Source organism: Rhipicephalus sanguineus, chromosome 6 (genome assembly GCF_013339695.2).
Source record: "Rhipicephalus sanguineus isolate Rsan-2018 chromosome 6, BIME_Rsan_1.4, whole genome shotgun sequence".
NCBI classification, from domain to species: domain Eukaryota; kingdom Metazoa; phylum Arthropoda; class Arachnida; order Ixodida; family Ixodidae; genus Rhipicephalus; species Rhipicephalus sanguineus.
This window is the reverse complement of record NC_051181.1, coordinates 43,075,322-43,089,820: the sequence shown is the minus strand read 5'-3', so window position 1 is coordinate 43,089,820 and position 14,499 is coordinate 43,075,322. Positions and strand designations below refer to the sequence as shown.

The 14,499-nt window shown below is 44.6% G+C and overlaps 1 protein-coding gene across 1 annotated transcript; it reads left to right on the top strand.

Annotated features, from left to right (window-relative positions):
• Positions 1–1,439: 1,439 nt before the first annotated feature.
• Positions 1,440–12,578, top strand: LOC119397837 (uncharacterized). The gene is made up of 4 exons (XM_049416500.1): positions 1,440–1,775; positions 9,308–9,341; positions 10,656–10,797; positions 12,500–12,578. The coding sequence occupies exons 1-4, from the start codon at positions 1,671–1,673 to the stop codon at positions 12,576–12,578; spliced, it is 360 nt and encodes a 119-aa protein (XP_049272457.1). The 5' UTR covers positions 1,440–1,670.
• The last annotated feature ends 1,921 nt before the right edge of the window (positions 12,579–14,499 follow it).

Genomic DNA, 14,499 nt, shown 5'->3' with positions numbered 1-14,499 from the left:
CGCGCCGACGGTCGCGCCTTTTGTTCTCCTCCCCGTCCACCAGGCACTGAAAGTTATAGAGGAGGCACTGGCCATAATCTTAGTTCATCCAACCAGAAATTTGCGGTTATCTCAATATCGCGGAGATCTAAACCAGAAAAGAATGCATTGGTATCGTCGGCGTACATTACTATGTTTGGTGTGAAAGGAATACTTACTATGTCGTTGATGTAAAGTACAAATAGTAAAGGACCAAGTATCGATCCTTGGGGAACCCCATACTTAATTACGCCCAAGTCAGACTTAAAATTATGAAGCTGTACATATTGTTTTCTTGCCCAAAGAGAGCTTTTCATTAGATCAAGCCAGGGGCGTAGCCAGAAATTTTTTTCGGGGGGGGGTTCAACCATACTTTATGTATGTTCGTGCGTGCGTTTGTATGTGTGCGTGCCTATATACGCAAGCAAAACTGAAAAATTTCGGGGGGGGGGGGGGTTTGAACCCCCCCCCCTTGGCTACGCCCTTGGATCAAGCGCAATTCCGCGTATTCCATACATTTGCAGTTTCCTAATTAGTATGGAAATGTTTGGAAAGGAGATCCGGAAATGTTTCCCATGTGAAAGGAGATCCGGAGTATGGAAAGGAGATCCGGAAATGTTTCCCATGTGAGCCGGGAACCATGTAATGTGTGAGGACGGGAAATTATCTTCGCCCCTTTCTTGGTAGAAGAGCTTGTTGACAACCGTAGCTGCCTTCGAAGAGACGAGGGCAGCCGAAAAAGTTCTTATGGCTGTTCTGGAGTCCGAGTAAATGATAGAGGTTGCCACCGCAATGGCCATTTCTTCTGCTTCGTGGGTGGAGTTGGTAACTACCGCGGCTGCGTTGACGAGCGAGCCATGGGCGTCCACCACGGACACGGCGTAAGCGCCTCGATTACAATATCTTTCAGCGTCAACAAAGAGGACTTGCGTTTCGTTGCGCATGATCTTGGCGAGTATGGCCTTGGCTCTCGCCAATACTCCTCTCGACTGGTTACTTTCGTCGGCAACGACAATCGGTCAAAGCCATTTGATCTCTAAGTAGGCACTACCAGAAAAGCGCATGTTTCCGAGCTCTTTGGTGGGCAAAAGCTGGCTTCACTTTTGCTGGCAAGGCGTTGCGAGAGCTTCCACTCCAGAATTTTTTTAAACCTCCTTGATGTAGACAGTCTATAGACTGTCTAAAAATGGGCTTAGACTGTCTAAATTTATTTTTGTAAGGGTACTTTTCCCGTTTCAGTGATTTTAACGGGTCCGGCGCGGCGCGGGAGTTCACCGCAAAAGCGCAAAAGGCCCAAAAGGCCCACGCGGGAGCCGGCGCCGCCGGCGCTCACTTCCCCTATTCTAGCCGACTCTAGCCATGTCTGCGGTCCGTGGTGGCGCGCTCCCTTCAAAGCGGCGAGCAGGGGCCGTATGCATGCCGCTACGGTAACTTTGCGAAATGCGGCTGAGTGCCTACGCGGGTGACCTCCGGGGTCCGGCAAAACTTCGCTACGAAGATAAGGTTCACCTTTGCGGCGGCATCGACCTGTTCGACTTCAGCAGCGATGAAGCTGTGTGTGACGTGAAGTGTTATCCTCGCATCGAGCTCACAAGGACTACCTTGTTGACACAAGCTTTGCAACAAGGGACGAGCTTCAAGCCTATAAATCGATGGACGCCCACAGTTACGTGACGAGCGGATGGGTCCAACAGCCACGAGACCACGGTCCAACAGTTCGAGACCTCGGAGACGGCAGCCGCGACGTCGTCGGAAACGTGAGTGGTGCTCATGCTTCACATTCCCCTTGCTCAGTGCTCGGACGAACTATTTTTGCGCCGCGGTAGTGTCGCTTCATAAATTCTCTTTGTGCAGAAGGGCTTCACCGTTTGCAAGCACCTGTGGGGTGACACAAGTGGCATAGTTCGTGCGTGCTTGAGCCCAAGCCGTTTGCGATCGAAAATGATCTTTGCTGCAGGGTCCAACGACGCGCGTCGGGCATGCAGTTGCGCGCCCCGAGTTCACCTACGGTCTCGATTGATTGAATCCTAGCCGATCGACCAAAAGCGGCTGTGTACTCGCACTCCATCCGGACCTCAACAGGTTACCGTGTCCTAGGAACACGAGGGAACTAGCGATCGTGCTTCGAAACGAGTGCGGTTAAGAAAAATAGTTGTTTCATCTGAAAAACTGTTAAAACTAAGGGTACCACTGTCGCGTTCTACTCTTAAAAGCCAAGCTTAAGGGTCCTCAAATTTTTCTAGTTTTGTTTCAATGCTACTTTGTTTTTTGCTGTTATTTGAATGACACAGCGGCTACCTGCTTACGTTGACTGACAGGGGCGTAGCCAGAAATTTTTTTCGGGGGGGGGGGGGGGTTCAACCATACTTTATGTATGTTCGTGCGTGCGTTTGTATGTGTGCGTGCATATATACGCAAGCAAAATTGAAAAATTTCGGGGGGGGGGGTTTGAACCCCCCCAACCCCCCCCTTGGCTACGCCCCTGTTGACTGATGTTGCACCGCTTTTTCGGGTTCGACACTCGCAGGCAGCCATCCAAGTCTTTTCGATTGATGCGTCGGAGCCACTCCGCTCTTGGTCGCTGCGTGACGTCTTTCCTGTGCTTGCATTAGTTTACAGTAACTTTATGTATGGAAAAAAACCCGACATCAGACGCGTTCTCATGACCAGGCTTCTTTTTCGAGTGGTTGTAGCAACCAAATACGGCACAGTTCACCATTGTTGGACCCCAAGAATCTCGCACGGACGCGCTCCCGCGATCACGTTCATGTGACTGCTTCCCGGGCAGGCCGGGCGAGGGGGACCACAAAGACGGATGCGCTGCCTTTTCGACGCTGGCGCCATCTCGCGAGCTATGCCCCTGTGCAACCCTCTTATAGCCAGTATTCGAAGTTTCGAATAATTCGAAAGGACGAATATCTAAAGCGCGGCAAAGGCCACTTGGTTAGAGTGTGGTGGCTAAAACAAACGCTTGTCGTTACAGTAGGCCTTTCGTTGAAACTTTCCCCGATATTCTGGTTTAAAAAAAGAACATTTGAGAAAACTGTCAAGCGTTTCCCAACTTCGCGTCTGAAACAACGGCACAGACTTCTTGCGTAGTTCGGTTGCGCTTGCCGCAAGCACCGTAAAACATCCTGACTTTGGCCCGCGAAACCCTCGGTGATTGGCTTCAGATGTGAAAATTTGTTGACGCTGTGCAGTCGCTACTGCCGCACGGCCGAGCATGGAGCTGCACTTTATTTATGTATTGTTGAAATTGCTTTGCGATACCTTCCCATTCCTGCTACTGAGTTGCCCAGTGAGCACATGGTTTCAATCGCACCAAACGCAACATCACGGTGAGAGAGCCTGAAGACAGCTCATGTGGAACAGTTTGTGTTTCTGCATGACTATTTGTAGTCTTTCGGTAATAGTCACTCACCGCGTTATGTGCTCGAGGGCATGATCAGATTTTATTGCTTTGTTTTTTCGTTCAATTTTCAATAAATCTTTTCCTTTTTGTATTCGATTCGATATTCAGTATTTTTGGCCACTATTGGGCACTATTTGATTCGAATTCGATTCGAGATGAAATTCGCGATTTGCACACCCCTACTTATTTCCTGTCTGTACTCATAAGTGACCTCAGCTCACTTGGTAAAAATTTTTTGAACATAAGTAACACAAGGCCAAAAAAGGAGGGACAATGTGTGCACTAACTTTCCACAAAATGGTTTATTGCACGAGGCACCAATAGACAATATGGTAGTGCCTTCAAGCTTCACCGAGGTGCCGTGCAGAGAGATATGTCTTCCGTTTTATTTTAGCAAAATATACGGCATACTAATCATCTCGCGAAATACTCCACGTTCAAGAAAGTCAATACTTTATTCGATAAGGACAGTCGTGGAGTGCTAACAAAAGTGGTGCCCACTTTTTTATTAACCTTATTAGCTGATAAAACCTTTATGTTCTGAAAGAAAGCTTCCCTCTCACATGATCTACACTGTAACGCCAGCCATCTATCGTTGCACTTGTTTACAAGATTATAATGCTCTCTTATAAATGCCATCGTATGTAGCGCAACTAGACAGGACAACAGAAAGGAACAGATGAACACTGTTGTCCTGTTTACTTACGCTACTTACGATGGTATTTACTATGTCGAAACACTAACTCACCCAACATTCACTTCTTTTAAAATGCTCTCTTAACCTATCATTCCTGCAGCTACCCATTTACCGACAAACTGCTTACCGCACGAAAGAGGTATCTGATAAATGACAGCTTCCCTGCATTCCACAAACTGTGTCCTATGTCATTTCTTGCAAGCAGTCGTCATCTTTGGTGCTTGACTGCTGATTCTGCAAATCAATTTCAGCTTGCATGGAGCTGAAAAAACTACTTGCACATTAGCATGTGATGCCAACCTTTTTATTCTGTAGTTGGATAGCACAACGACTCAGTGGGACACACAGCACATGGGAAAGATTCACACACAGCACGTTGTTCAAACGAAAGTGTTAGTTGCAGAGGGCCTGATTAGGAAGTACTGTTCTATTGCTCTAGTCGGCTGTTCTAACAGGGATGTCGCTCAAAAAGGAATAGCTGTTGTGCCACACTTGCACAAAATTTCGCACTACATAATAAGGTTGATGTCATGTGCTAATGTACAAATAGTTTTTCAGCTCCATGAAAGCTGAATCGATTTGCAGAATTAGTAGTCAAGCACTGAAGAAAACAACTGCTTGCCAGAAATGACATAGAATGCGGTTTGTGGAATGTGGAGAAGCTTTCGCTTATTAGATACCACTTTCCTGCAGTAAGCAGTACGTCGGGCAAACAAGCCACTGCATGAATGATAGGATAAGAGAGCACTGTAATGTTGTAAATAAAGCCAATGTTGGGTGGCTTGCATTACACTGTTGAGCGTGTTGGTGTGAACCTTTCTTGCAGAACTCAAATGTGTTATCGAACAACAGAGCTTAACTGACGAGATTGATAATACTATAAGCTACAAAAATCGGTACCAGTTCTGTTAGTACTCTGTCGCTGTCCTTGTCGGACAAAGAATAGACTTTCTTGAATGTGCAGTAGTCTGTGAGCTTATAAGTGTTATGTATATCTTCTAAAAAACGAAACGGAAAAAGACAAATCTCAGTGCATCGCTTCTTGGTGCAGTGTGAGTGCACCGACATTTTGTAAATATTTGCCTCATGTGCAGTAAACCATTCTGTTGAAAGTTAGTGCGCATGTTGTGTCTCTCCGTTTTTGTTCTTGTGCTGCTTATGCACAAAAAATTCTTAGCATGTGCTACCAACTAGTGCGAATATTTCCCTAAATCATTGTCGCCCTGTGATACAGCGTCCGTTGTCTTTTAACCACACTAGTCTCTTTTTTTTATGCTGGTGTAGGTGCATGCTTGACTGAAACAAAATCTTGGTTCATTGTACCTTTTGTGTGCAGGATTTAAATGAGGATTCCAGGTATTCCCAAAACCACAATATTATTGACACACATTACTGTGGAGGAACTCTCTAATTTTGCCTATTCAAGACTCTTTAACATATCTAAATTTACTTCACTGAGACAAAATAAGCCATTGAACTGCTCCTATGGGCGTTTACAAATGTTCAACGATTTAGCAAAGTATTGCTGCTGTGCTTGTGTGTTTGTCAAGAGAGCCTTCCTATTTTTGTTGCGCTGGTACATGTCTGCTTGATGGAGACACCTTGTACTTTACTGTGCCTTTTGAGTGCAGGTTCTTCGACAAAGTCATCAATTCCATTGCTCCAGCCTATGTCAAGTGACCAACATATTGTTTGGAATTGCTACAATAAAGTGCATGACCAACAACATTTGTTGGAATTCGGCATTTACTTTTGGAAGCATGGCATAACGCATTCCATACAACCTGAGTACTGGAAATGAGCCGACATTAAAATGCTTATGTTGTCTTGAGCACAATGGATTAAGCCAATGTCGTATCTTGGCCAGAAAAACACCAATTTTGCCGAGATAAAAATTCTTGAACACGGGGTGTCGCTCGAGCAATTTTGACAAGAGGACTTTTCTTCAAGGCTGGAATTTGAAGACAAGTTGGTTTGTCAAAATGTTGGCTCCAGCAACGTGCTAGTCAATTCGTTGTATCATGCCAGTGTTTTGCAGTCATGTTTTAGCTGTTCACTGTCAAGGAGGATAACTAAAGGAATGCCTGGGTAATATGGCATCAGATTAATTTCTGGAGCTTCTCTAGCCTTCTCTAGTCGATTTCGCTGGCCTTGTCACTGGCCTCTCTAGATATTTCGCTGGCCTTGTCGGTGGTGTCTTGTGTCGCTGACAGTCCCGGCATGTCCTCACGTAACGAACCATGTCGTCAGTAAGGCGTGGCCAGTAGTAGCCATCGGCAGGTAGGTAAAGGTAGCCTTCCTTCAGGCTTGGCACCGCTATTGTGAACCTGCCTTAATTTTTTATTGTTGTTGGCAGACACAGCACTTATAGACCGCGGCTACGATGTCAAGATCCGCGAACCCAGTCAGCGATTTCTGTGGGGTGACATTTTCCAAAAAGTTTGTCACCGTTCCAGCCATTTTTGTTTTTTCGCATTTAGAGCTTTTAGGAGCCCTGCAACACTTTTCCAAGTAATTATCGGACAGTTTCACTATCCGATAAAGTAATTATCGGATATTTCACTAAAGCCTCGCGAATCGACCACCGCAAAAAGTTTAAGAATCTGTCAAGTACAATCAGAGTTAGAGATTTGTCGCACGCTGTCATTGCTTTCTCTCTGCTCTTGTCCCAGTGAGCACGCTGGAAGCTAAGCAGGGGTGATGGCACGGGGGAAAGAAGTAACGTCACATCTGCGTCGTGACCTTGAGCACTTTTTCTTTTTTTTTTCTCTGAACGCGCGGCTTACCTTCAGTGTGAGCACGGGCATGTGGCGGCCTTCCGCAGTGGCCGCAGTAACCATGGAGCCCACAATGTTCGAATCAACCAATGGCCGTGAATTTAGGTATATGGCATCATTTGTAGAAAGAAAAGGGTGCGATTTCTAGCTGATCTCGAGAATTAATTGTAAATTCCATGCCACGTGCTGCGCTATAATGTTTGGCTCGCATGTTCTCAAAAGCCTTGACTACTGATCGGCAGCGTTTTCCGACCATGCTGAAAAAGTGTTGCAGGGCCCCTCTAAGAGATGCATAGGCTAAAAAAACAATGAAATATCCACGGAGTGAATGATGATGAGTGAGCGAAGCTGCGGAGGTTCATCGGTAAACCGTGAATCTTCCGTGAACTCTGCCCAGTACATCATCACCGACGTGAGATAGGGCGCGTTTATACTAAAGGTTCGATGAGTTATGACGACTTGCAGCTCACTTTAATTTTACATGTACACTGTAAATTTTCATTGTTTAGAAAACCATTGCTTTAGAAAACATCTGGCGTCTTTCGTTAAGCAGCTGGCGTCTTTTCCTCTTGCTTTAGAAACATCTGGCGTTCTTCCGTTTTGCTTTTACAAAACATCTGGCGTCTTTCGTTGGTTTATTTCATCAATCAACAGCGTTTTGAACAAAATTGTTATTGATTAATCACGCACAGGAGAAATCTCACCAGGCACTACCTTGGAGGTAAAGAATGGCTGCTAATGGGAATGAGAGACAGAAGAAGTCGGCTTTTAGCTACCGCTGCGAATTTTTTATTGTTCAACAACGCACAGGAAAAATCTCCCACCGGCACCACCTTGGAGGTCAAAGCGTAAGACTGGTTACGGACTACGACTACGACTACGAGGGACGAACGGATGCCGCCTTAAGGAGCTTCGCCCCTAAAACAGTAATAACAAGGGAGGAGCATTGGGAGAAAACGAAACAAACCTAAAAAATGGAAAACGAGAGAAGAGTGGGGACAGTCACGCAGGAGGGAGGGTTTGGGAAACCGGTGCCGTTCTTTTTTCTCTTCTGTAGGAGGGTTACCCCTCAGTCAGCCCCCTGGAAGACAAGAGCAAGGTCGTAGTATGTGAAATTACAGGTGTGTAGGTATTTGAAGACTCTTAAGAAAGAATGAGAGCCACAAGGGCACATGTTTCATCAGTAATGGGTTAAGTGGGAAGTGCTCAAAGATGCAGGTGGAAAAAACAAGGGAGGGGGGCAGAACTTCTGGTGGGGTTCAAAGGAGGGAGGCATTGCGACTTAACACAGTACCTTGTGTTTCGATCTTGACATTGCCAGCTCTTCTATTTGCTGTTTGTTTGATTTCTGTCCTCTATTAATTTTCTTTTCCTTTTTTTTGTTGCATTGGTATATATCTATTTCTTTTCTTCCTGTTCTTTGTGTCCTGAAAATGCACCATTATTTCAGAAATAAGTGAACACATTAGGCTTGTACTTAGTGAATGCGAACTTGCCATCACAAAGAACGTTTTATGGGCATAGTTTTAGCCAGACATTTCGTACGGCACACGCATTTCGTGCAGAATGATCTACTGGCAAAATAATAAGAGCTACAGTTCTCTAAATGTCAGTACAATAGGGCCCATGCCCAGATATTTCCATGAGCCATACCAATTACAGATACCGACCTTGGTTTCTTGAAGACAACTCGCTTGTGCCTTTCATAGAAACTAAATTTTTTAGGTGAAGCTTGCATTCTGATCAAGCTCTCAACATTGCTACCTTTGCTGCTTTTAGGATTGATTGTCTCGATGCCCTGTTAGTGTTATAGCATCACCTAAGCAACTTATGCATCAATGAGCCCAATTTAGCTACGCTGGATTGAACTAACTAAAAGACTGAACTCCTCATTTTGAAGGTAAAAGAAGACAGTAAAAAGGCTGGTGCTTTACAAAACATAAATTTGTGAGAAGAGGGGAAGAATGGACGATTCCCATAAACAATGTAGTGACTGGTCTTGCAGAACATTGTTTTCCAGGGTCCAGAATGGACAAATAAGGCAGCATTTCTCCTTGCAGGGCTCAAGGTGTCTCGACTTGTTGCAAATTACACAAGACTGGCAGTGTGTGAGTTATTTGTGAAAAGTTGCCTAAAATGAGGGACGAGCTAATGGACATGGCCTCTTTTCCCTCACCTTATGTACCTGTTCAGAGATTAACCAGTATGCTGCTCACCCAGTTTACAGCAATGATCAGCTTGGCCAAACTGTCAACTGAGCAGCTTGGTTGAACTTCATCTTCGTGTGTCGGATCACCCAACCATTATCAGCTTCAAGATTATGTGTTGTTGAAATTGTAACGTTCGCTGGTGTTGAGCTTTATGGTAAAACTGCGGCTTATGGGCAATCGACGATGTGCGCAGTGCAGCCAAGGGAGGCCTGGAGGTGACATTGATGGTGAGGACACTGCCCCTGCACGGCGAGGCTTTTGCGCACATGCTGGTGACACAGTACTGCATGCACGAGCTCATCATGCACTGGTTGTCCGACCGCCTCTATGCTGGAAGGCTGCTGGCACATGCGTCGGTCGCAGCACATTTACTCAGGTCAGGTGCAGTCCGACGGTCTGTGTGGACTTGTTAGCTCTCCCAAATATTCTGCAAGATCGACTAATTCTTGCCCATTATATCAATTTACAATTACATGGTCGAGTTCTAGGCAAAATAAATTCTGTTCACGAAGAGGCTTTGCTTGTTGGTTTTCGCACCGGTGCAAATTATTTAAGATAGCATTAGTGTTTGCAACTGAGGCAGCTGCCATGTTGTTGGGAGCAGATTCAGTACTGGTGATTGCATTGCTCTTGGAACACCAGAAATTCTGCCGTGTATGCTTGGAGATATTTTGCCCTCTCACTCTTTTAGCAAGAAATCCCAATGTTTAGTCGACAAAAAACAGTACAAAATAAGCGTAGGGACACCCCTTTACCTCACAAGCGTACACAAGAAACGAGAGGGCTAGTGAAGGCCAAAGAAATACCACGCGCACACCCAAATAACAGTCTGCTGGCACAAGTGCCGCAAGAGGGCAATTGCAACTACGACGTCATCATGGCTAGGTGTGCCAGCTCGGAGCTTGGCTGCAGCGGTGACGTCACGAAGTTGGGGGGTCCCCTTCAGGTCCCCAAGGCGATGCAGTGTTGCGAGGTGCAGCGCACAGCACTCGGCTGCACATGCGAACTTCAATATATTCATATAAATTACCTTGCAAGCTATATGCACTGTTGAGATTTGGTGGACGACATGTGCGTGTTCACGCCAATTGATCCCGCTGCAGCGAAATTTTGTGTCAGTGCCCCTTTAAAGCAAAACTGAGATGTAATAATTTCATTCGCCGCAAGCACACGGCAAGCATTTGGCACATGAATATTGTGTAAAACACGGCTGTATGAAAGCAACACCGAGCCATACTTGATGAAACGAAGCTTCTCTTGGTAAATTCACAGAAAGTGTGGCTTTTATTTCAGTACAGATTGCATGGGGGATCGTGAAAACTTACTGTTCTGTAACGGCGCTACTCACTTCATCAGTGGTCCAAGTGGCTTTCCCGCCACTTTATCATCGTGATTGCCTGGTTATCAGTAGAGGATGGCAACAAAAGAATAGAGCCGGACAGAAGGGACCGTTACGTTGTGCCAGCCTAGAATTGGGACAGGATTTCTTTGTAGCGGTTACATTTGAGAAAGTTTTCATAGATGAGGTGGCTGTGTTTCAGGAACTGTCAGTTTCCTTGCCGAGGATCGAAGGATCAACGTGGCGGTGATGAGGGCCCCGGTGCCACCTGGCCGTCGTGTGCGACAGCACCACCATGTTGACTACATGTGCAACAAAAGGAAGTGCACAGGAGTACACGTCTGGTAAGTGCACGCCTCAGTGTCCCAGGTGCTAGCTTCCAGGTTCTGGCACTGCGGCAGCGAATTCCTGCAGTTGAACGAGAATGTCACCAGGTCAATTAAGCAGTCATTTGGACTTGTTGAATCCAAATCTTGCAGATAGCTTGAGTTTTCAGTGCCAGATCATGGCAGAATCTGCTGCACGCTCTTAATCTTGGTAACAGCGTTAGACTGAATGTGTATTTTGTATTTACAATAATAATAATCATGGTTTTGGAGGTAAGGCTTCCAAGGCATGAAAGCCATGTCAATGTTGCATTCATCATCAGCCTATTCTGTGTTTACCCTATTTAACATGATACAATTCCATTTTATGCCTTTAACTTTAAACTTTCTAATTTCATCACCCCACCTAACTTTGCCACCCTCCACTTCTTTTCCCATCTCTTGGAAACCATTCTGTTGCTCTAACTGACCACTGGTTGTCTGTCCTATGCATTCCATGACCTGCCCAGATCCATTCCTTTCTCTAACTGTCAACTAGAATATTGGCTACCCCTGGTTGTTCTCCGATCAGTTCTCCCGTGTTCTTATCTCATAATGTTATGACTATCATTTTCCGTTCCATTGCTCATTGCGTAGCCCTTAACTTCTCAAGTTTCTTTGTTATCCTCAGTTTCTAGTATTAGCAAAATAGGATTGTTAGCGCCGGAAGAAATAGGAATGAAGATTAATGGAGAATATCGCGGCAACAATGGCAACACATTGATACAAATGATAGAACTCAGCAGGCATTATGGCTGAAGATAAATATCCACAAGATGGATATTGCGTTCAGTGTAACCGGACGAGGGAACGGGAGTTCACAATTGGCAACCGTCCCCTAGAATCTGTGCAAGGGCATTACTGCCTAGGTAAATTATCATCAGCAGAGCCTACTCACTGTGGGAGATGGCCACGTCTCTGTTGTCCCGGCCCGCAGTGTCGGTCTGCAGTTCTGCCAAGCCAGCCGCGCCTGCCACACCCAGGAGCACCTGGCATTAACGCACCAGCCATCAGCACAAGCACCTTGCTCAACACTGGGTTCCTCTTGCGGCCATCCCCATATCCTGTAAACATTGAAGACAAGTTCGCTTCAATACGCTGGCTCCAGCGACAATCCCGGTTCAACGATTTTTTCATTACTCGTGTAAAGGAAATTCACCGAATAAGGATGGACCAGAGTGCACACTGCAGGCACTCTCAAGTCATGACTGGCAGTTTACTGCTGTTTATAAAATGAAAAGTGTACAGTCATTTCGCCAATACTGTCATTATTTCGGCATTAATCAAATGTGTAAGTCAGCTAGATTGAGAGAGAAAGTTCACGTAATAAAAAATGGTATTCACCCGAGTACAGAGAAACTTTATAAGCAGGCTAGTTTCAATGTCTGGTCTTACGTAAAATTTTTACTCTTATATTAAAGAAAGTACATTCTTGCACAACAATGCCTTTCAGCACTTGTTAACTGATTTTGGGTTAAACTGTTGTGGTTATGGAGGTGGTATGCTTGTGTACTGGTCTCAGAGTGCATATTTCAAATGTTCAGCTGGTCAAAATTGCATCACACTTTTACATTACAGTATCTGACCAGTTTTTGTGTTGCCTCGACATATTAAATTCAATAAATCAATCCATCTATCAACGTTTTGGTGTAGACCTCGAACTGTGTTCATCCTCACTAAGGTCAATCAGCTTACGGGAGAGAGAGGTGAACAAGCCGGCCAACAAGCCCAAGTCAAAGCCACGGCAGCAGCCATCGTAGAGCAGCCATAATGTTTACAACATAATGCCGAGGTAAGCCTCCTAGCCAAATGGCACTCAGCGTTCTCAAAGGACTGTGGAGTGAGTTTTACGTCAACTTTGCCGTTATTACGCAGAGAGATATGCTCAAGACTATTTCTAAAACATTCTGTGCACATTTCCTTCCTGCTTTTTAAAGGGGCCCTGCAGCACTTTTTCAGCATGGTCAGAAAACGTTGTCGATCAGTGGTCGAGGCTCCTGAGAACACCCGAGCCAAACATTATAGTGCAGCATGAAGCCTGTAATTTGCAATTAATTCTCAAAGTCAGCTAGAAATCGTTCCCCCTTCTTACTACAAATGATGCCATATACTCAAATGACCGCACCATATACTCAAATTAATGGCCATTGACTGATTTGAGCATTGTGAGCTGCATAGTTATCGTGGCTGCCATGGAATCACGTGAAAACCAATTCTACTTTTCAGTTCTCTGCCTTGAATAATGTTCGTGAAATTGTTTGTGCTACCTTGTGCACAGAGTCTTTTATTTGTCTGTTTTTTTTTGCAGCCTACTATTGTTTTCTGTTGAAGTGCAGGCTGCCATCATTTAAAATAATTTCTTTTGCATTTTTATTATTCACGTTTGATAACATTTGAACCCTAAACAATCATGCTAGTCTTGGGCTCCAAATCATTTGTAAAAGAATACAAAATAATAAAGATATGCAATGTCAATGAAAAAACATTAACAAAGAAGCAATACATAGGACAACATGCAATCTCAATGCTAAAAATTAGGAATAAGACTCGCAAAACAAATTTATTAAAAATTTTGATTTTTACGTAGACAAACATCTGCCCAAGTTGAATACCACAGAAAAAAGAAGATAGCGAGAACCTTTACGTCTTTCTCAAGCGAAAAACCATAGCAAGTAGGGCACGTTTACTTACAGCATGAAAGAATTGAGAAAAAAAAAAAAACGAATGAGGATGACACAACACTAACACTTACTTATGACCGGAAGTTTATTCTTATATGCCTTATAAAATAGAAAAATACGAATGTGCACAAATCAACATAACGAGGCACAGACATCCTGGAAGCGCTAACCAAGATGAAATCCATCAAACGTCGAGACTTCAGGTCGATGCATCCGAGAAATTTATTTCGCTGTGCAGTGACGATGAAGCCTCACTTCTGACGCCCCTTTCTTTTTGATCAGTTGAGGTGGTGATGGGTTGGTTTTTGCGCACTTTGCTTTTCACATCTATGTGTGGTTTGTAACAGTGAACTTCCTGTCTATGCTCATGTCGTATTGTAATCATTTGTTTCTTTTGTGCAATAAGTGAATATGTGCAGAGAAGGGAACAGTCATCATACACGTGACTGAAAGTTGTTATCTTTGAAGTTAAAAGTGCACATTGAAAATTGTAGCTTTCTCTTGACACCAGAGGGACGGAATTCTGCAGATTTGTTCGGAATGGAATTCAATAGAGCAATGGAATTCCGTAGGTCATGTTATGGAATGGAATTTCATGGATCATTATGAAGGTTCTGGTGTACTGTGTTGTGCATTTTCCATAGAGATTATGTACAGGTGGGCTAGTAGTATAAAAAATCTTTTGGGCTTGACTGCACACCATAGCGTTTCTTACAATAATACCTAGAGGGGAATCTGGCGCTAGCGTCTATGCGGGCTCCTTGAGCGGCGCTTCAACCAACATGGGAATGATGGGAAGTACAGGCTTCGGATTTGCTTCGGATGGATTAGGTTCTTGAGATTAGCGATGCTAGTTTGCCGAGTGTAAAACAAAGCGATGTGAAGTTATTTCCAATTAAAACTTGCTCCATTCTTTTGTACGTAGAACTTATTGCAAAAAGTTTGTGTGATTGTGAGATGGAACTAAAACCAGGACAAATTCACCACCAGGGTATGCATT

Bases quoted from the DNA above. Each gene is read 5' to 3' on its own strand.
- LOC119397837 (XM_049416500.1), top strand. From the start codon at position 1,671: ATGGACGCCCACAGTTACGTGACGAGCGGATGGGTCCAACAGCCACGA. The intron at 1,776-9,307 runs GTGAGTGGTGCT...CGATGTGCGCAG, and splicing joins GCCGCGACGTCGTCGGAAAC to TGCAGCCAAGGGAGGCCTGG. The intron at 10,798-12,499 runs GTAAGTGCACGC...ATCCTCACTAAG, and splicing joins TGCACAGGAGTACACGTCTG to GTCAATCAGCTTACGGGAGA.